General features: G+C 42.1%; 4 protein-coding genes across 4 annotated transcripts; 2 read left to right on the forward strand and 2 right to left on the reverse strand.

Moving 5' to 3' along the window:
- The first annotated feature begins 3,782 nt into the window (after window positions 1-3,782).
- LOC124537546 (actin cytoskeleton-regulatory complex protein PAN1-like) lies at window positions 3,783-5,556 on the forward strand. The gene is made up of 2 exons (XM_047114420.1): window positions 3,783-5,357; window positions 5,530-5,556. Exons 1-2 carry the CDS (start codon window positions 3,783-3,785, stop codon window positions 5,554-5,556), a joined length of 1,602 nt encoding a protein of 533 aa, XP_046970376.1.
- Window positions 5,557-5,668: 112 nt separating this feature from the next.
- Window positions 5,669-6,542, forward strand: LOC124537547. Its single transcript, XM_047114422.1, has 2 exons — window positions 5,669-6,198; window positions 6,524-6,542. Exons 1-2 carry the CDS (start codon window positions 5,669-5,671, stop codon window positions 6,540-6,542), a joined length of 549 nt encoding a protein of 182 aa, XP_046970378.1.
- A 4,395-nt stretch (window positions 6,543-10,937) lies between these two features.
- On the reverse strand, window positions 10,938-12,677 carry LOC124537663 (elastin-like). The gene is made up of 3 exons (XM_047114577.1): window positions 12,543-12,677; window positions 12,411-12,453; window positions 10,938-11,971 (listed from the first exon to the last, which is right to left on the reverse strand). The coding sequence occupies exons 1-3, from the start codon at window positions 12,555-12,557 to the stop codon at window positions 11,127-11,129; spliced, it is 903 nt and encodes a 300-aa protein (XP_046970533.1). The 5' UTR covers window positions 12,558-12,677; the 3' UTR covers window positions 10,938-11,126.
- A 6,040-nt stretch (window positions 12,678-18,717) lies between these two features.
- LOC124537616 (fibroin heavy chain-like) lies at window positions 18,718-20,399 on the reverse strand. The gene is made up of 3 exons (XM_047114498.1): window positions 20,272-20,399; window positions 20,140-20,182; window positions 18,718-19,751 (listed from the first exon to the last, which is right to left on the reverse strand). Exons 1-3 carry the CDS (start codon window positions 20,284-20,286, stop codon window positions 18,907-18,909), a joined length of 903 nt encoding a protein of 300 aa, XP_046970454.1. The 5' UTR covers window positions 20,287-20,399; the 3' UTR covers window positions 18,718-18,906.
- Between the last annotated feature and the right edge of the window lie 12 nt (window positions 20,400-20,411).

Genomic DNA, 20,411 nt, shown 5'->3' on the forward strand with positions numbered 1-20,411 from the left:
ACGACGCATTCTTCTTTAACAACTTCGTAAGTGGGTATGCTATCTGGGCAAAAGATTGTATAAATTTTCGAAAATAACTCACAAATCCTAAAAACTGGCGCACGTTATGCACATTTAGTGGCAAGGGAAAATCCATTACGCTCTGAATTTTGGCAGATCCTGGACGTATACCAGCCGCGTTAATTTCATAACCTAAGTAATCGATCTTTGTTTGTAAGAAACTACATTTAGATAAATTCAGTTTCAAGTGTGCATTTTCTAACAACTTCAAGACCTCTTCTAAACGGGATATACATTCAAATGGCGTTTTACCAAAAATTAGTAAGTCATCTAAATAAACTGTTGCTTTATTAAATCGAGCCTGTCCTAGAACATGGTTCATCATTCTTTGGAAGACAGCTGGGGCATTGGCTAGTCCAAACGGCATACGATTATATTCGTAGTGACCGTCGGGAGTCACAAAAGCTGTCAAATGCTTGCTTTCTTCCATAATTGGTACTTGATAATAACCTGACATTAGATCAAGTGTAATGAACCACGCTTGACCCGATAACCTCGCCACTTCGTCCTCTATTATCGGGATAGGGTATCTCTCCTTTACGGTTAAGGAATTGAGCATCCTGTAATCAACGCATAATCGTACTCCACCGTTCTTTTTTCGCACAAGTATTATCGGACTAGCGTAATTAGAAGTTGACTCTCGAATGATGCCAGCTTCTAACATCTCGTGAACCATTTCACGAACCTTCTCTCTTTCATGGTAAGACAGGCGATAGGGCCTATAAACTACGGGGCGCTGACTGCTTAATTCTATGTTCATTTCTGTCGCGTTCGTACATCCAAGGTCAACCAAGCCATGCGCAAAACAGTGTTCATGGCGTCGCAGAACTTCTATAAGCTTGGTTCTGGCTTCTTCAGGAACCGTTTCACCTATTTGTATTAGACCTTCGTTAAAGTTCTTCGCTGTGGTAGATTCGGTGCGAGTGTCTATAGCTGTAGAAATTTCTTCGCTCACAAGTCTATAAACCGATTCTACTCTTTCGGCTCTGGCGATTACCGAATTTTTCTGAAGCTGACATGGAATGGCACAGGGTTGTGCTGTGACGTAAGATAAACCATTTTTGACTTCGTAAACCCCGCCGTAAATAATATATTGCTCACGTAGCTTACCAACTATCTTCGTATTAACTATTATACTACCGTTAAATAACGTTCCAGTCTTGACCTTGACGCTAGCAGTCCCTTGAAGGTTACAACGTGCTACAATACTGACCTTATGAAACCGTTCATCATCCTCATTTGGAATAAAATTCGGTAGGTCAGAGTCAACGCGTATAAATTGTAACTTATTCACGTCTTTATAAACAACTACGTGAGGTTGTTCTGTGAAGGTTTGCCCTATAATCAAGTCTTTCTCTAAAAACTGATCCTCTACTACGCGGAAATAGACAGTTGCATCTACACCATCTATAGATATGTTTAGCATTACAGAGCCCAATGAACTCACAAGGTTATTGCCGAAACCCAACATAGTTGATGGAATCTGGTCGTGAAACATCCCGAGTTTCGCCAAGCATGACTGTGCAATTAAGCATACCTCACTGCCTAGATCAACGTACGCTTGGTACGGCATATCTTCTACAATTACTTCCTTCATAAATTTATTGTTAGGCTTCGAACTACTTATGAGCATAGTTTTTGCCACGCCATCGGCTTTTCTCGATTCCGTCTCTTGTTTGGAACGACAAAGTTCAGCTTTATGTCCTACTTTATTACAACTGCTGCATTTCACTAAAGGCTTTGGGCATCTAGAAAACGGGTGCCCTTTCTCTTTGCAATTATAGCAAAACAACCCAGGATTGGTTTTCACGTTGGAGCGATGACTTACCTTATCATCGTATGTATTATAATTACGGTCATTCAAAGATAATTGTTGAGGAGTGAAAGGATCTCTATTATTGCTAATAAAGAACTTCAATAGATCATCAGGTTCATCGCATCGTAGCGCCAATGCGCTCGACCTCGTGGTCCTATCACTAATATCGTGGATAACGCAATCGACAGCACGCTTGCCACTAATATCGCATTGGTTAAGTAGGGAAAGTTTTTCCTAAAAGTAGTTTTGTATGGGTTCGTTAATCCTACTTTTACGCTTTAACATGTCTTCAAGCAACTGTCCATAATTTTTTAATAATTTGACTTGCCATTCCGACCAGCTATACAAAATCGAGCTCTGACTCTCATACCATATTTTAGCTAACCCAGACAGTTTTTGCATAGAAAAATGTATTGTGCTCCTCTCGTCCCAGCCGTAGACCATCGCACATTCATTAACCTTTTTAAGCCAAATATCCATACGCTGGTTTTTCTCTGAAGGATTAAACTCAGGTATAATGTTTTTACTATCTCTATTCGAAATTTGTGTGCTATGGCTCGGCTGTGACGGTAAGATGACTTTAATAGACTTAATTATTTGAGTTACATCTTTAGAAGAAAAAGATGGACTACGTGACCTTTTTGAATCTTCTCGGTAGTCCCCATCGCGTACACGACTGTTGCTGCGGTATCGAAAGCGTTTGTGGCCACGACTGGGGCCAGGGCTGCGGCTACGGCTGTCACGCGTAGCTGTTTGCGGAGATCGGCGGTGCACGCTTCGCTGTCGACGTTGCTCCGTTTCTCGTTCTCACTGCAGTTCGAACTCCAGCTGGCGAACCCGCTTCTGTTCTTGCCTCAACGTCTCTTCGCGATCCTGTAGCCGACGGCAATAGCTGCGGCTGCGTCGATTGGAGTCGCGATCACGTCCGCGAGTGAGACTGCGCCTGGAACGTGACCGGCTGCGTCGAGGAGTTTCTGTACTCCGGCCAACATCGTTTGATTCCATCATCTGGAACTCGTAATCGGAAATTGTGTGCATTAGATTTAAAATGGAGGAATATGTATTATGTTTAAAAGATGAAATCCCTACTATCGTAAAAACCATACGTTCTACCCAAAAATAAAATAAAATTGCATGAAATATATATATATTTTTTTTAATACAAATTATTCGTATATGAGTTTTGCTTTATAATTGTATTGATTTAAATGTAGGTACTACTAATAAATTTAATTTAATTTAATAAATACAATATAAATGTAAGTTAAAAAAAAATTACAATAATTAAATATAATTGAACATAAATATAATTTTAAATAAGAAGCTACAATTTTCGTTGTTAAAATGATTCGATAGTAGCAGTTGTAAGCGGCGCAGCTCGTGGTGAAATATATTGAAATTTTTTTTTCTTTTTTTAGCGGAAGCATTCTCCTTATTAAAAAGATCATTCGGACTATTTCTAATATTATACTATACATTTTAATATTATACTATAAATTTTAATACTATTCTATATGTTAGTAATATATACTTTTAGACGAGAAAACAAACTATAAAACTTAACAATAGATCAATGTGGGTCATAATTAAGTTGATTCAACGTTCGGACGTCTTAGACGGAGGTTGTGTTGAATATTGCTTGTTATTAAATATTATTGATTAAAATAATATTACGACTTGAGGAATTTAAACGACATCTGGCTTGAAAACTGGTTTTCGTTATCTCTGACGTCACATCTCGACTATTTGCTTTGTTTATCGGACACTTGTTTTGCTTACGGATTGGTTTTGTTGTTGTTAAGTGGTCTTTTTAGACCATATTTATTGTTACAGATTTATGCATTTATATTGATATAAATACATATATTGTTTGTTTCGTTGTTTTTTATGTTGTTTGTTCTTGGCGATGGAAGTCGATACTGAATTATCGTCCGATGCCCTAATTCGCCGAAAAAGGCCATATGAGGGCCTCGTTATTTTTAACTCCGATTCCGATACGGAGACGGAGATGAGGATGGCTGCAAAAAGCAAGCCTGCTATTCGCGGCAAAACTGCTAAAGGTCGTGGAAGTGGTCTTGCTCGGGCTAAGGCTGAGCTGAAGGCCAAGGCCAATGAGGCTAGAGAGGAGGCCTTCGAACGATCGCTTCGTAGTCGAGCGTTTCGAAAGGAACCTCCTCAGGCTGTCTTGGACTCCGAGGAATCTTCTTCCTCGGATGTCCACACCAAGGATCCCACAAAAATGGGCGCCGAGGAACTTCGCGCACAGGCTGGTCGAAGCGCAGCCCTCATTTTGGAGGTGGCACAAAAGTCCTCCAACTTAAAAGGAGGATTTGGCAAAAAGCTGAGGGAGTCGGCGGCTGCACTACAGGCCATTGTAGATGCCTTAGCGTCTCGGACGGAAGCCGAGGAGACTCGAAAGCTCCGCGCTGATAATGGACGCCTGCGCAAAGAGGTGGATAGCCTCAAGGCCGAGGTGAAGGCTCACCGTCGCGATTTTGCGGAGATGCGGTCCAAGGTCGCTGTGGTCAGTGAGGCATCCACCAGCTCTGCACAGGATGCTATGGCGGTGGAGAATATAAAAGCCTCAATTATATCGTCGATAGGCGTTATGATTAACGCCCGATTTGCCGAATTGGAGGAACGCCTTCCTCCGGCTAAAATACAGCGCCCACCATTAGCTGCTGATAAGAGGTGGGAATCAGCACAGCAAATTGCTGTGTCCCGAGCGCAGGCAGTCAATTCGGCTCCACCGCTGACTTCTGCACCCCTACCTCAGCGGGTTCCACCAGCTGCCCCACCGGCACCTGTTGCTGGCTGTTCAAGCGCCTCGCTCGAGTCGGAGACAATTCCGCCTCAGGTGGTCCAGGAAATGTCCTGGTCCACTGTAGTAAAAAAAGGGAAGAAGGGGAAACAGGCTCACTCTCCGGCTGGAACAAATGCCACGGTGGCGAACACGGTGCTTAAGACACCTCAAGCGGCCAAGCCTAAGCTGACTGCTCCTCGTACAGCTGCAGTAGTGGTTACGCTGCAGCCAGAAGCGGAGCAGAAAGGTGTCACATATGCTCGGGTCTTGGAGCGCGCTGAGCAAGGCATTAAGCTGCAAGAACTCGGCATCAATGGAGGTCTAAAAGTCCGACGCTCCGCGACGGGAGCCAGGGTGCTGGAGCTACCGAGAGCACAGTCGAACCAGGCAGAAAAACTGGCCGATAAGCTCCGCACAGTGTTGGATGGGGTGGCCAGCGTCGTTCATCCCGTAAAAAAAGTGGACATTAAGGTGACGGGGCTCGATGACTCCGTCACCAAAGATAAGATTATCGCCGCAGTCGCCCGCGAGGGGCATTGCGCCATTGAAGAGCTAAGATGTGGAGAGATTGCGCGTGGGCCCGGTTACATGGGTATGGTCCGCGTGACATGTCCAATAGCTGCGGCGAAGAAACTGTCTGACGCCGGTCGTCTCTTGGTTGGGTGGAGCTCGGCCAGGGTATGCGTGCTAGAGCAGCGCCCTTTGCGCTGCTACAAGTGCATGGGCCTTGGCCATACAAGGATATTATGCCCATTCAATGCGGATCGAGGGAGCCTTTGCTTCCGGTGCGGCGTTGAAGGTCATAAATCGGCTGAATGCACCGGGAAGCTGCGCTGCGCGGTGTGCGCAGAAGCCGGAAAGCCCTCCGGGCACGTGATGGGGTCGAAAGAATGTAACCCCCCCATCACGAAAGGTAAGGTGGTCCTCGCTACCCAGACCACCAACAACGTCGGACGGCGCCAGGCCGAGGAGGAAGCTGCAATGTCAACATGAGTACCGACTTCAGCTTCCTTCAGACTAATCTCAACCACTGCGCCGGGGCTCAGGATCTACTGCTGCAGTCCATGGCGGAGTGGGGGATTGACCTGGCTGTGGCCTGCGAGCCCTATTACGTTCCTCCCTTAACTCATTGGGTAGGGGACGTGGACGGCACCGTGGCGGTCCTCGCGAGGAGTGGAACGGGGCCCCCCCTCTCACTCATCGAGAGGGGCTCGGGCTACGTAGTGGTGGGGTGGGGGAAGTACGCCATCGTCGGTACGTACTTCTCCCCTAACCGCAGCCTGGCTGAGTTCGAGACATATCTCGGCTTTGTCAGAGCTGCGGTGGCCAGGCAGTCACCGAAACCGACACTGGTTCTCGGTGACTTAAATGCGAAGTCGCGTGCCTGGGGCAACCCCGCCACGAATCCGCGAGGGAGGGCCGTTCAAGTGTGGGCCCTGCTCTCCAACCTGTCCCTTCTCAACAGGGGGCAGGTTCACACCTGCGTTCGCCAACAGGGGGGTTCCGTGGTGGACGTATCGTTTGCCACCCCTGTGGTGGCTCGCATAGTGCGGAACTGGAGAGTAGAGGAGGAGGCGGAGACTCTACCGGATCACCGCTACATCCGATTTGAGATCTCCACCTCTCGCAGGCCGGCGGAACCCCAGAGGGTGCCGACCACGCTGCCGAGATGGTCTCTCGGCCTGGCGGGTCTCAATCGAGACCCGTGGGGGCGTCCGTACCGCGGTGTGCGCGGGAAGTTCCGCACCCAAGGCGCCCCTCTCACCGAGACGCTGCCGCCGGAACTCCTTCTGCGCCTGGTCGGGGAACTGTTTCCCCACCCAGGCGAGCATGTCCCTCCACAGATGGCCCCCAGCTCCGTGACCGAAGACGCAGTGGCTTCACCATTGATCACGGAGCGGGAAATGGAGATGGCCCTCGGTCGCTTGAAGGCCAAGAAGACGGCGCCGGGTCCGGACGGGGTTCCTGGGCGTGTTCTATGCGACGCCCTGGAATACCTAGGTGCAAGGCTTCGGGAGCTGTTCGACGAGTGTCTGTGCAGTGGACAGTTTCCGAAGCCTTGGAAAGAAGGGAAGTTGGTCCTGTTGCCGAAGGAAGGTCGGCCGTTGGATTCCCCTTCGGCATACAGGCCAATCGTGCTGCTGAACGAGACTGGAAAACTCTTCGAGAAGATCCTCGCAGCCCGTCTCGTTCAGCACCTCGAGGAGGTCGGTCCGGGTCTCTCGCAGGCTCAGTACGGGTTCAGGGCAGGCCGGTCGACGATCGACGCCCTGGACGCCCTGAAGACTTGGACCACGGAAGCGGTGGCCCAGGGGCAAGTCGTCTTGGCGGTTTCGCTCGACGTGGCTAACGCCTTCAACAGTCTCCCCTTTGAGACTATATGGGAGGCACTTCGATACCATGAGGTGCCGTCCTATCTCAGGAGGCTGTTGGAGGCGTACCTCCAGGACAGGGAGATCCTCTGGGCGGGGGTCGATGGGAGGCTCATCCGGCATCGAGTGAGCTGCGGCGTTCCACAGGGGTCGGTTCTCGGCCCAATTCTGTGGAATGTCGGTTTCGACTGGCTCCTGCGGGCTCCCGTCCTTCCCGGGATGGGGGTGTTGTGTTACGCTGACGACACCCTCGTCACGGCGATTGGGCGGGACTTCCGGGAGGCGGCTCGCCTCGCCGAAGTCGGAACGGCTCTCACCGTGGACCGCATGGAAATGCTGGGCTTGAGGGTCTCCATATCCAAAACGGAGGCCCTCCTCTTCCACGGTCCACGGAAAGGACCCCCACGAGGTGCGAGTATCACCGTCCACGGGACGGTGATCAAGGTGCAGGCCCAGATGAAGTATCTGGGCCTGATCCTGGACGGTCGATGGAGCTTCGGGCAGCATTTTATCCAACTCGGCCCGAGGCTCATCAACGCCGCCGCCGCTCTTGGTCGCCTCCTTCCGAATGTGGGGGGGCCGGGGTCACTATGCCGGCGTCTCTATTCCGGCGTAGTGAGGTCGATGGCGCTTTACGGTGCCCCGATCTGGATAGATGCCCTCACCACTAAAAATCGGGCCCTGCTGCGCAAGCCGCAGAGGGTCATAGCGGTGAGAGGCATCAGAGGGTACCGTACGGTGTCGTGGACTGCGGCGACACTTCTCGCGGGCGATCCGCCCTGGGAGCTCCAGGCGGAGGTGCTCGCGGAGGTGTACCGGTTCCGGGTCGAGGCGAGGGACCGCGGCGAACGTCCAGGGTCGGCGGAGATCGGGCGGATCAGGGCTCTAGCCCAGCAAGCCCTGATCGTCCGATGGCAGGAAGATCTGGGGTCACCCACGGCGGGCCTAGCGACAGTGGAGACGATCCGTCCCCACTTGAGTCGCTGGGTCGAGAGGAAGCACGGCACACTGTCGTACAGAATGACGCAGGTACTCACGGACGCTTCGGTAAGTACCTGCACGGGATAGCGCGGCGGGAGGAGTCACCCTGCTGCCACGAGTGTGGTGCGCCAGTGGATTCGGCGTACCACACCCTGTACGAGTGTGCTGCGTGGGGGCCCCAGAGGCACACCCTTGCGGCGATTATGGGCGGAGACCTTTCGCTGCCGAGCATCATCAACGCCATGCTCGGTAGCGAGATGTGCTGGTCAGAGATGCGCTCCTTCTGCGAAAGTGTCATGTCGCAGAAGGAAGCCGCGGAGCGGGAGCGGGAAGAGAGTGCCGCCGCTGACTCGCTCCGCAGAAGACGACCGGGGAGGAGGAAAAGGCGCTACGCGCACCTTCTCCCACCGCCTCAATAGGCGCCGCAGGGACTAGGGGGGTCCCAGTACCCCGGGAATCACCCCTAGGTGTTAGAGGCCCGCATAGGTGGGCCGACCGTCAGGGCGTCACGGTAGCATGCGTAAGCGATCCCGTGGCGTCCATCGAAAGACGGAGAGGGTACCGCTGGTTTTTTAGTGGGTAAACCCGGCGTACTTGGGCGCACTCGGCGTCCAGGGCTCCGGGGAGTCCCACACACCCCCCCACTTTCCATCACGTGGGGGAAGCGCGTAATGCGTTTTTCCAGCCAGGAAAAAAAAAAAAAAAAAAAAAAAAAAAAAAAAAGGGTCATAATTAAGTTGTAGGCGCGTACTTACTGTTTTCCAGTAGGTGTCGGCGAAGTTTTCAATTAAACTCCAATATTCAGTTGCACATACAATATATTTTAAAATATAACTTTAGACTTTCAAACAGACTTTTCCAAGAATCCGCTTCCCGCGTCCGCGTCTCCAAAGATGGCCGATTTGAATCCCGCGCGCCGCCAAGCGGCCACCAGTGTGACCAGTTGATAAAAACATTTTACTAATAAAAATATTTTTAAAGAAAACCTTACAATCGTTAATCGACTTTTAAGTAGTCTAATATTTTTCATTTCATTTAACTTAGGAAGACTCTAAAAAATATGTTGAATACGCAATTATTTTTATTACTTTTTCGTGCATATTCATTTGTTTTAAAATAGTGTTTTGTTTGAAGTCGGTTTTTCTTTTTGTTAAAATTTTTATTTATTTTTTGATTTTAAGTGAAGATGATGTTGACTAACTATTTTTTTTAATATGGATAGATTAAGCGTTCCGTTTATATGAGTCAGAAACTACTTCGAGGACAATTTCAAAGGAAACTTGCGAATAAAGCAAAAATAGACTTTCGAAAATGCGGATTTAATACGTCACGCGGCGTAAACTACAAGGATCCCTCGAAAGAGCTGTAATCGAACTCAGCAAAAAAACTTTGAAAAAGACCAACTATATTTCGTACATCATATGACATCACATCACATACACAAAATTTGATTAAAGATAATAAGAAATTCTGCCCCATATCGCACCCTAACTGCGAGCCGTATAGGAGTTCCATCACTACATAGTATAAAACAAAGTCGCTTTCTCTGTCCCTATATCTTTAAATCTACGCAACGGATTTTGATGCAGTTTTCTTTTAACAGATAGTGTGATTAAAGGGGAAGGTTTGTGTATATAATACATGAACAATATAGTAAAGAAACACTGATAATTTTAGAAGTTTGCGAGGTGATGTCGTAAATAAACAAATTCTGTAGTATATTTAGTATCAGTATTGCACCCGTGCGAAGCCGGGGTGGGTAGCTAGTTGATTATAATATTCGACAATGATAATTACACAAACATAACCACATTACGGAAGGTGACTCAAATATCCAAATAATCTATAAATAAAAGATTCGACTGACTATCGCTAACGTGCTCCTCAGAATTGTTCCGTTCCCTTCCGTTCCGTTACTTTGTCGTGGATCCTGTGCTCAGAACCTTACCAAACTTTCACCAAATTACCCTTGAAGTAATCAAAAGTTATCAAAATCGGTCCACCCAGTGAAAAGTTATGAGGTAACAAAAATAAAAAAAAAAAATACAGACGAATTGATAACCTCCTCCTTTTGGAAGTCGGTTGAAAATACACCTTATTTTGTATTCTGTAAAGAATACAGTAGCTATATTTATTATATTCTATTACATGTTATGTCTCTCGGTAATCTTCGCGTTTCGGAAGTTGTCGTGTTTTATGTTTTTTGAATATCAGAATCTTTAGTGTTTATTTATTTTAACTCTATTTTCAAATGAAGTCACTAAATAGACATACATGCAAGACATTTAATTTCCAAAATATACTTGTGTCTCTATAAATATGTGATGTGATAAGACTTATTGATGTGCTTTATGATGAATAAAAGGAAATTTTTGTTTAAATCTAAAATATTCTCGAATTTTATATAATATTCATAAGACGTCAAAGGTATCTGAAGATTGAAATTAAAAATATAATAGAAGATGTTTTTAATACATAGTTAGCTATACGATCCTTGAATGGATTTTGAATTAATTGGAAAACCAATTAGAATTAGCTCATTCCAGATTTCGAAAGACATTGATTATTTATTTATCGACAGCAACAACGATTATCACGTCCGGATTTTAACAGCTTATAAATACGATTTGAGCAATAAGCTAGTAAAAAACTATAGCACATATTTAATTTTTATTTTCATAAACCATTACTATTCCTTTTTTTATTTATATAGAAGAAATAATGTAACCATAGTTGTGCCCAAAAATATCTGATTTAAAAAATGGCTGTTTGTTCGGCACACTATGATTTTGATTAAATTATGAAAATAATAATCGTGTATATGCATAATCATACGACTTTAATATGGTTTAAGTCTGAATAACGTACAATGTTACATTTGTAGGAGATCAATAAAAGACATATATATTTGATGCAATGGTATGTATTCTAATATTATATTTACACGACGAATCCTTAACTATAATAACAATATGCCGCTAACCATTTCCTTGAAATGTGACGAAATGGATGAAGAAATATATTTTTTTCTATCTATATCATTTGGTGTCATCACTAATACATAATTTGGTGTAAGCACTATTACAAAATTTATTTACGCTTTACCGTGGCCGTATCGCAGACCGTATCCGCCTCCAAGACCGTAGCCGCCGAGACCGTAGCTGCCGAGACCGTAGCTGCCGAGACCGTATCCGCCGCCGAGACCGTATCCGTAACCAGCGGCAATTGGTGCGACACCGACTAATCCACCACCAAGACCGGCTCCACCGCCGTACAACAGAGCGCCATCCTGAGCATTGCGTGCAACCGCGTCGGCAACAGCCTGAGCCTGAGCAGCGCTAGTGGCGACGGCAGCAGCTTGAGCCCTTGCAGCGTTAGCAATACGTGCGGCTTCTACGGCACGTGCGTTGGAAATAGCAGCAGCTTGTACGCGAGCAGCATTGGCAATGCGCTCAGCCTCGACGGCACGGCTGAGCTCAGCAGCTGAAGCTGCAGCAGCGCGTCTTGCCGCTTCAGAAGCGCGGGCATTCTCGAATGCAGCGGCTTGAGCTCTTTGTACATTGGCGATACGAGCAGCATCTAAAGCCTGGGCCCTTTGGATAGCATTAGCTTGTCCAGCTCTGGCGGCGGCTTCAGTTACACGAGCTCCTTGAATAGCAGCAGCGGCAGCATTGGCAATCTGTGTAGCTTGGACAGCCTGAGCGTTCTGAATAGCGCTTAATTGCGCAGCACCAACAGCGGCAGCATTGTTAAGGTTGCCACCTCCACCAATGATACCCGGTCCACCGATAACTACTCCAGATCCAGGTCCGATGAGACCTGAGCTGATTCCAGCAGCAGGCGCACCGAGTCCATATCCGCCACCGTAGCCAGACGAAGCATAGGATACAATTCCACTCGAGGCGGCACGGGAGTCAGCGGGACTGTCCTTGTTCACGCCTATAACATTTTCAATCGTACATACACACATTTACTTTTAAAAAGATAGGCCTAAATCTTGTAAGTGTACGTATATGATTTCTACTTCGACTTCAGCGAACTTTAAAGTACAAAAGCAAACCAAAACATTTATTCTCAAATCTCAATAAAAGTACCTATAATATAAACTGTTTTGTATAGAAAATGTAAATTAATATATATAATTTAGTAATATAATATAAAATAGTTAATAATAAATAATAATAAATATAATAATAATAATAAATAGTTAATATTTCGCAAAATATTAACCACTAACAATAACAAAATGTTAGTTTTAACAAAGCTGCTAAAACATTTCAATTAAACATTAAAACATTATTCCTGAACGCGTGAATTGAATCAATATAACTTTGAATTCCTAAGGTATCATCAAAAAAGATAAACAATTCAATCGAACCTTCTCCGAGTACTCCACAAACGGCTGCGATGACAAATACGATCTATAAATTTAAATATAATTTAAATAAAACAATAGAATCCAAATAGCCACATATAATGACTAATATTTTCGCCAATATTTTTTACTTACCGTAAGGCGAGACATTGTTATTATTTGTATTACACACCACTGGATCAAAACGATTGGAAGTGAATAATAACTTCTTCAAATCGTGTGCACTTTTATACTACACCAAAAATTACAAACATCGAATTAACAATGCTAAACAGTCCCACTGTACCGCCCTATTTGAATATCATTACCTGCCAATATTTTATGTATCTTTTGTATTCTGTATCTTTTTGGAGTTCAAGCTTTGTCAAATGTCATCAAATACCTTTCAGTCGTTTGGCCTTGAAATAGCAGCTGAAGCAATATTAGTATAGATTATTATGATTAGTATAGGTTATAGATATATATATATAATATAGGATAATAGTAAGGATCCTGCATTATCCATTGTAGAATATGCTGTGTGTGCTGTGCTCTGTTATCTATATAACCGACAGAGAAACTCTCTAGTTTCTCTGATTCGCTTATTATTACTTTATTTAGGCTATATTACGAAATGTCTTTTTTATAATTTAGCTATTGAAGTGTTTCGGTTTCTAAAATTTATTTTAAATTTTTATTAAGTATATCAGTTTAGTAAGTAAGTAATTATTTTTCATTGGTTTTTATTTTTAGTTAATTTTGTGAGAATTTTAAAGAGCGACCTGTAGTACGAATTCGTTCATGTTCGAATACCATATGTCCACCAGCGTACTTTCTAGTGATTTTAAATAATTTCCTTTTTATTATACATTTTTGGCAAGCTAAGAAAACGGTTATGTTTTAATAAAAATCTGCACGCCAAGTTTCATTATGATTTTTTTAGTTTTTAAGACATTTTTAAGGAAAAAAAATCAATATAATATTGAAATAAATTCGTTTTCCGTCTCGCATTTTTCAATTTGGACCGATAATTATCGTTTAAATATCGACAAATATCCAGTGTTTAATTATTTTTATAAAACAAAAGAAAAAAGTAGATTTTAATTGATACTTTTTTTTAAATAAATTTTTGAAGTTGCATTTTTGACAAATTTTAAAAAAATACTAAAAAACGTGATAACTCAAAAATAGTTCACTTTTGGATTATGCATATGGGGGTTAAAATTATTGCAAATAGTCACCCCTATCACCTCCTAACGTATATACGTCGAGTTATCAATAACCCTGTATATATAATAGGTTGGGGAAAAAGTTTCTTCGTATTTTATATGAAAATTCAAAAAGTTTTTTTTTATAGTTTATTTACATTTGACCAAAGTATGTAGGTGCCATTTTGTTCCATAACTTTTTGCCATCTTGTTGGTAGTGACATGATCCCATTGCTGTAAAAATTTTGGAGCTTCTGATCGAAAAACTCCGACAAGTGGTTTTGGCAGTCCTCTCGTGATGTCAACCTGACACTGCCTAAGGAATTCTGCAGAGACCGAAACAGATGAAAAACTGAAGGTGCAAGGTCAGGACTATACGGCGGATGCATTAATACCTCCCAGCCAAACTCTCGTAATTTTTGTTGAGTGGCTAAAGATGTGTGAGGTCTAGCGTTGTCATGGTGAAAAACCACACCCCTTCTGTTGATCAATTCTGGCCGCTTTCTCTCAATTTCTTGCTTCAATCTCATCAATTGTTCGCAATACAGTTCTGAATCGATGGTCCTGCCGGGGGGGTAACAGCTCATAATGAATGATGCCCTTCCAATCCCACCATACACACAGCATTACCTTGTTGCGAGTTAATCCGGGTTTTACCACAGTCTGTGAAGCTTGACCGGCCTTTGACCACGATCTTTTTCGCACGTTCTTGTCGTATGTGATCCACTTTTCATCACCAGTTATCAGCTTCTTCAAAAATGGTTCGGTTTCATTACGTCGTAATAAAGAATCACAAATGAGTACACGGTTCATTAGGTTTCTTTCAGTGAGTTCATGAGGCACCCATATATCGAGCTTTTTTGTGTACCCAGCTTTATTCAAATGAATCAAAACCGTTTTGTGGTCAATTGCCAGTTCTTCAGCTACATCGTAACTACTAATATGCCGATCTTGCTCCACTTTTTCAAAAATGGCATCAATTTTGTCCGTAACAGGGCGACCAGAGCGAGATGCATCTTTGATATCAAAATTTCCGGCTTGAAAACGCTTAAACCAAACTTGCGCTACTCTCACAGATACTGCATTAGGTCCATAAACATCACAAATTTTTTTCGCGGCTTGAGTTGCATTTTTACCTTTTTTATAGTAAAATTTTAAAATGTATCGAATTTCTTCTTTAGATTCACTCATTTTAACAACAACAAAAACAAATGAAAATCACACAAATTCCTAATTTGAATTTGGAAGTGCCTTCTTCAAAATTAAAACTTTTTAATGATACCAAAACCAGCCAGATACAAATGGTATAGCCAAAGCGATTTTATTACAAGTTCATACATACTATATGCGAAAAGACTTTTTACCCAACCTAATATACAAATATGAACTAAAACTAGTTACTGTATAAATCTTGACCGCGTGGAATTATATTTTAAACGATAATATTTATAAATATGTACTTTTTTATGGTATATGTTGGTGGACGACCATATGAGCCACCTGATGGTAAGTGATCACCATCACCCATAGACAATGACGCTGTAAGAAATATTAACTATTCTCTGTGACACCAACCTTGGGAACTAAGATGTTATGTCCCTTGTGCCTGTAGTTACACTGGCTCACTCACCCTTCAAACCGGAACACAACAATACTGAGTACTGTTATTTGGCGGAAGAATAACTGATGAGTGGGTGGTACCTACCCAGACGGGCTAGCACAAAGCCCTACCATCAAAAATATTATATTAGTATTATAAAATTCAACTACAACTGTCTGCAATTATGTAAGTGTCTACGTAAACGTGTTTAAATAAGTTTTTTTGTTCGAATAATGTTAGTGTAAGAATTAACAATTCGTTTTCGTTAAAGCTAATTTTATAATCGGTGATTTAGCATTCCCTGTTAATAGTATGCATGTACTAACAACATAAGCATTGCATAATTACGTTTTTCATCTACAATTATTGTGCTTAACATGAAAATTGGAAGAAACAGTACTATTGGAATACAGTACAGGCTTTAAAATAAAATACAAAACCCAAAATATACTTTAATGAAGTAGGCTCTTCTCATGAATCGTCTGTTTACATGGTTGATCGTAATATTGAACTACCACTGTTTCGTTATGTTGAAAAGAACCGGCTATAATCTCTGTACTCTACGCCTCTTCCCCCGATACCCCTTTCTAGATTTGACTAAAGTAATTCTTCATAGGCGCATCGTCCAATTTAGCACCAGACTATCCGACTTACTGTATTCCGAGAGAAACTAAATACATCCAAAAACATTTTATATTAAATTACACGTGTATCAATTTAAAGGTAGTATAAAAAGAGTGAGAGAAAGTCTTAAATATTCAGAGTCGGATTAATGTTTGAAGGCCCTGGGGCAACAAAGGAATGGAAGCCGAAAGCAATACAGGCGTGGAGATCCTAATAATTATATTATGAATTAATTTGAATATATTAATTTCAATCAATAAGCTATAATTTATATACTTGCATTGGTAACTTATTAAACAGTTGTTAGTAACAATATTATAATATGATTATGTTTAGTTTTTTGTTATCTCGTGGGAGTCTCTGTCCAATCGCCAGTTGCTTCGGTCTCCTAAGTTTGGCTGGCAAATATTACTATATTGTAAAAAAAACGTTTATTAATTACTTAGCACACAAAAGACGAATGTTAAAATTATAAGTAGTATGCTCCATTTCTTTAACTTCAGTCGTTATTAAAATTTGTCTCGATAAATCTCAAGCAGCTTCAATAAATAACAGGCGCTACGCGCACCTTCTCCCACCGCCTCAATAGGCGCCGCAGGGACTAGGGGGGTCCCAGTACCCCGGGAATCACCCCTAGGTGTTAGAGGCCCGCATAGGTGGGCCGACCGTCAGGGCGTCACGGTAGCATGCGTAAGCGATCCCGTGGCGTCCATCGAAAGACGGAGAGGGTACCGCTGGTTTTTTAGTGGGTAAACCCGGCGTACTTGGGCGCACTCGGCGTCCAGGGCTCCGGGGAGTCCCACACACCCCCCACTTTCCATCACGTGGGGGAAGCGCGTAACGCGTTTTTCCAGCGAGAAAAAAAAAAAAAAAAAAAAAAAAAGCTTCAATAAATAACGGTCGGCACAGAATATTTTACATACATATAGTTCAAACGCAAGTGCATGTGTTGTGTGTGTTTACAGCACTCGATTTCCTTACAGCGACCGACACGACGGCAATCCGACCGTAAGAGACCATGCTCAGAACCGACGTATTTTCTAAGTCACGGTAGAAAAACACTACCAAAATTTCTGAACTGGTACTGAAAATATATTTACAGTACCTAAAAACTTCTATCGTCAGATGCAAGAAGATTAATTATCATTCATAATTTGGACTTTTGAACCCAGAATATATGCAAGAAAAAATTCATGGTACATATTAAAATACACCTTATTTTGTATTATGTACAGAATACAGTAACTATGTTATTTATATACTATTACAGTTAGTTATGGCTCTCGGCAATCGTGTCTCGGTCGTCGTGCATTTGCCCATTGCCTAGGAAGTATACATACATATACACAGTTGTTGCTGATGTTTGTTTTCTGCATGTCAGATTCCAATTGACTAAAAATTTAAACTACTTATTTTAATATCAATTTCTTCAGTGTTTATTTATTTTAACTCTATTTCCAAATGATGTCATTAAATTTTCAAGCATGACATTTAATTTCCAAAATATACTTGTATAATGTACTGGACCTGCTTTCTTTTTGTCGGTCTCGGTAAATATATGATAATGTACTTAATTATCTGATCGAGACTTACTGATGTGTTTTATGATGAAATAAAATAATAACATTCATTTAATTTCTAAAATATATTTTATAATTGAATTTCTTGTTAATTAAAATACAATGATGATATTTTCTGCAAATCTTGTTATGTTTCGTTCGATACACATAAATGAAAATAATAAAAAGATAAAACAGCTCTCATCATGTCATAACTTAATTAAAACAAAATAGAAATAGATTTTTAATAGCTCTCATGTAACGTGAATTAATTAGTAGTCGTTAAATTACTATTAAATAATGTAATAATCATAACATTAAAATTTTCAAAAGCTAATTAAAACGTGACTGAAAGTGAGCGTAGTCTTATTTTAAATAATATCCATAGTACGTCAAAGGTCTCTCTCTCAATATATTCTGTAATGTTATGTATGTACGAAAAAATATTAATGATTTCATGAGAAAATGTGATACTCATTACATTGGTACAAGGAACAAACACAAACATGTTACTCCTGTTACTCGACTGCATAGAGTCAGTAACTCCTTTGTGGGGCAATGTATACGGTTTTACAACAGGATCCCAGAAATCGTTCAAAATGTCTCTGTTGCCAAATTAAAAAAAATATTAAGGAACGCTTGTGTGCTAAAGGTATAATACAATTAATGAGTTGATGATCGATAGCACACCTTGGAAATGAAACGATCGCCTCCTGGCTATTTTATCTCATATTAAAGTGTTTATTTATATAATATATGAGACAAATAACAAAAAAAACCCGCTGAGATTCTTTCGTCGGTTCTTCTCAGGTCAGGGTATTTTCTTTTCCGAAACGATGGAAGTGTTTGACAAAAGAAAGTGTAATGCTTCTATATTGAATAAAGTTATTTGAGTTTGAGTTTGAGTTTTGATCTGTAAAGATTAAAATTAAACATAAGTAAAAATAGAATAGAAGATTTTTTTAATACTTAGCTGTACGATCCTTGAATGGATTTTGAATTAATTAGAAAACCAATTAGAGTTAGCTCATTCCAGATTTCGAAAGACATTGATTATTTATTTATCGACAGCAACAACGATTATCACGTCCGGATTTTAACAGCTTATTAATACGATTTGAGCAATAAGCTATTAAAAATATATAGCACATTTAAAATTTCAAATTTTTAAATCCAAAATTCTGATTAAAAAAAATGGCTGTTTCATGAGCACGCCAAGATTTTGATTACATTATGAAAATAATAATCGTGTATATATACAAAATCATACGACTTTAATGTGGTTTAAGTTTGAATAACGTACAATGTTACATTTGTAGGAGATCAATAAAAGACATATATATTTGATGCAATGGTATGTATTCTAATATTATATTTACACGACGAATCCTTAACTATAATAACAATATGCCGCTAACCATTTCCTTGAAATGTGACGAAATGGATGAAGAAATATATTTTTTTCTATCTATATCATTTGGTGTCATCACTAATACATAATTTGGTGTAAGCACTATTACAGAATTTATTTACGCTTTACCGTGGCCGTATCCCAGACCGTATCCGCCTCCAAGACCGTAGCCGCCGAGACCGTAGCTGCCGAGACCGTAGCTGCCGAGACCGTATCCGCCGCCGAGACCGTATCCGTAACCAGCGGCAATTGGTGCGACACCGACTAATCCACCACCAAGACCGGCTCCACCGCCGTACAACAGAGCACCATCCTGAGCATTGCGTGCAACCGCGTCGGCAACAGCCTGAGCCTGAGCAGCGCTAGTGGCGACGGCAGCAGCTTGAGCTCTTGCAGCGTTAGCAATACGCGCGGCTTCTACGGCACGTGCGTTGGAAATAGCAGCAGCTTGTACGCGAGCAGCATTGGCAATGCGCTCAGCCTCGACGGCACGGCTGAGCTCAGCAGCTGAAGCTGCAGCAGCTCGTCTTGCCGCTTCAGAAGCGCGAGCATTCTCGAATGCAGCGGCTTGAGCTCTTTGTACGTTGGCGATACGAGCAGCATCTAAAGCCTGGGCCCTTTGGATAGCATTAGCTTGTCCAGCTCTGGCAGCGGCTTCAGTTACACGAGCTCCTTGAATAGCAGCAGCGGCAGCATTGGCAATCTGTGTAGCTTGGACAGCCTGAGCGTTCTGAATAGCGCTTAATTGCGCAGCACCAACAGCGGCAGCATTGTTAAGGTTGCCACCTCCACCAATGATACCCGGTCCACCGATAACTACTCCAGATCCAGGTCCGATGAGACCTGAGCTGATTCCAGCAGCAGGCGCACCGAGTCCATATCCACCACCGTAGCCAGACGAAGCATAGGATACAATTCCACTCGAGGCGGCACGGGAGTCAGCGGGACTGTCCTTGTTCACGCCTATAACATTTTCAATCATAAATACACACATTTACTTTTAAAAAGAAAGACCTAAATCTTATAAAAGTATGTATATGCTTTCTACTTCGACTTCAGCGTACTTTAAAGTAAAAAACCAAACCAAAACATTTATTCTCAAATCTCAATAAAAGTACCTATAATATAAACTGGTCTGTATAGAAAATGTAAAGTAAAATATAAAACTTGATTTAGTAATATTAATATTTCGCAAAATATTAGCCACAAATAATAACAAAAGTTAGTTTTAACAAAGCAGCTAAAACATTTCAATTAAACATTAAAACATTATTCCTGAACGCGTGAATTGAATCAATATAACTTTGAATTTCTAAGGTATCATCAAAAAAGATAATAAATTCAATCGAACCTTCTCCGAGTACTCCACAAACGGCTGCGATGACAAATACGATCTATAAATTTAAATATAATTTAAATAAAACAATAGAATCCAAATAGCCACATATAATGACTAATATTTTCGCCAATATTTTTTACTTACCGTAAGGCGAGACATTGTTATTATTTGTATTACACACCACTGGATCAAAACGATTGGAAGTGAATAATAACTTCTTCAAATCGTGTGCACTTTTATACTACACCAAAAATTACAAACATCGAATTAACAATGCTAAACAG

This window comes from Vanessa cardui, chromosome 18 (assembly GCF_905220365.1).
Source record: "Vanessa cardui chromosome 18, ilVanCard2.1, whole genome shotgun sequence".
Taxonomy (NCBI): domain Eukaryota; kingdom Metazoa; phylum Arthropoda; class Insecta; order Lepidoptera; family Nymphalidae; genus Vanessa; species Vanessa cardui.

Coding starts and splice junctions, on each gene's coding strand:
- LOC124537546 (XM_047114420.1), top strand. CDS start 3,783: ATGGAAGTCGATACTGAATTATCGTCCGATGCCCTAATTCGCCGAAAA. Junction 5,358..5,529: donor TTGGGTGGAGCTCGGCCAGG/GTATGCGTGCTA, acceptor CGGTGTGCGCAG/AAGCCGGAAAGCCCTCCGGG.
- LOC124537547 (XM_047114422.1), top strand. CDS start 5,669: ATGAGTACCGACTTCAGCTTCCTTCAGACTAATCTCAACCACTGCGCC.
- LOC124537663 (XM_047114577.1), bottom strand. Junction 11,972..12,410: donor TTGTGGAGTACTCGGAGAAG/GTTCGATTGAAT, acceptor AAAATGTTATAG/GCGTGAACAAGGACAGTCCC.
- LOC124537616 (XM_047114498.1), bottom strand. Junction 19,752..20,139: donor TTGTGGAGTACTCGGAGAAG/GTTCGATTGAAT, acceptor AAAATGTTATAG/GCGTGAACAAGGACAGTCCC.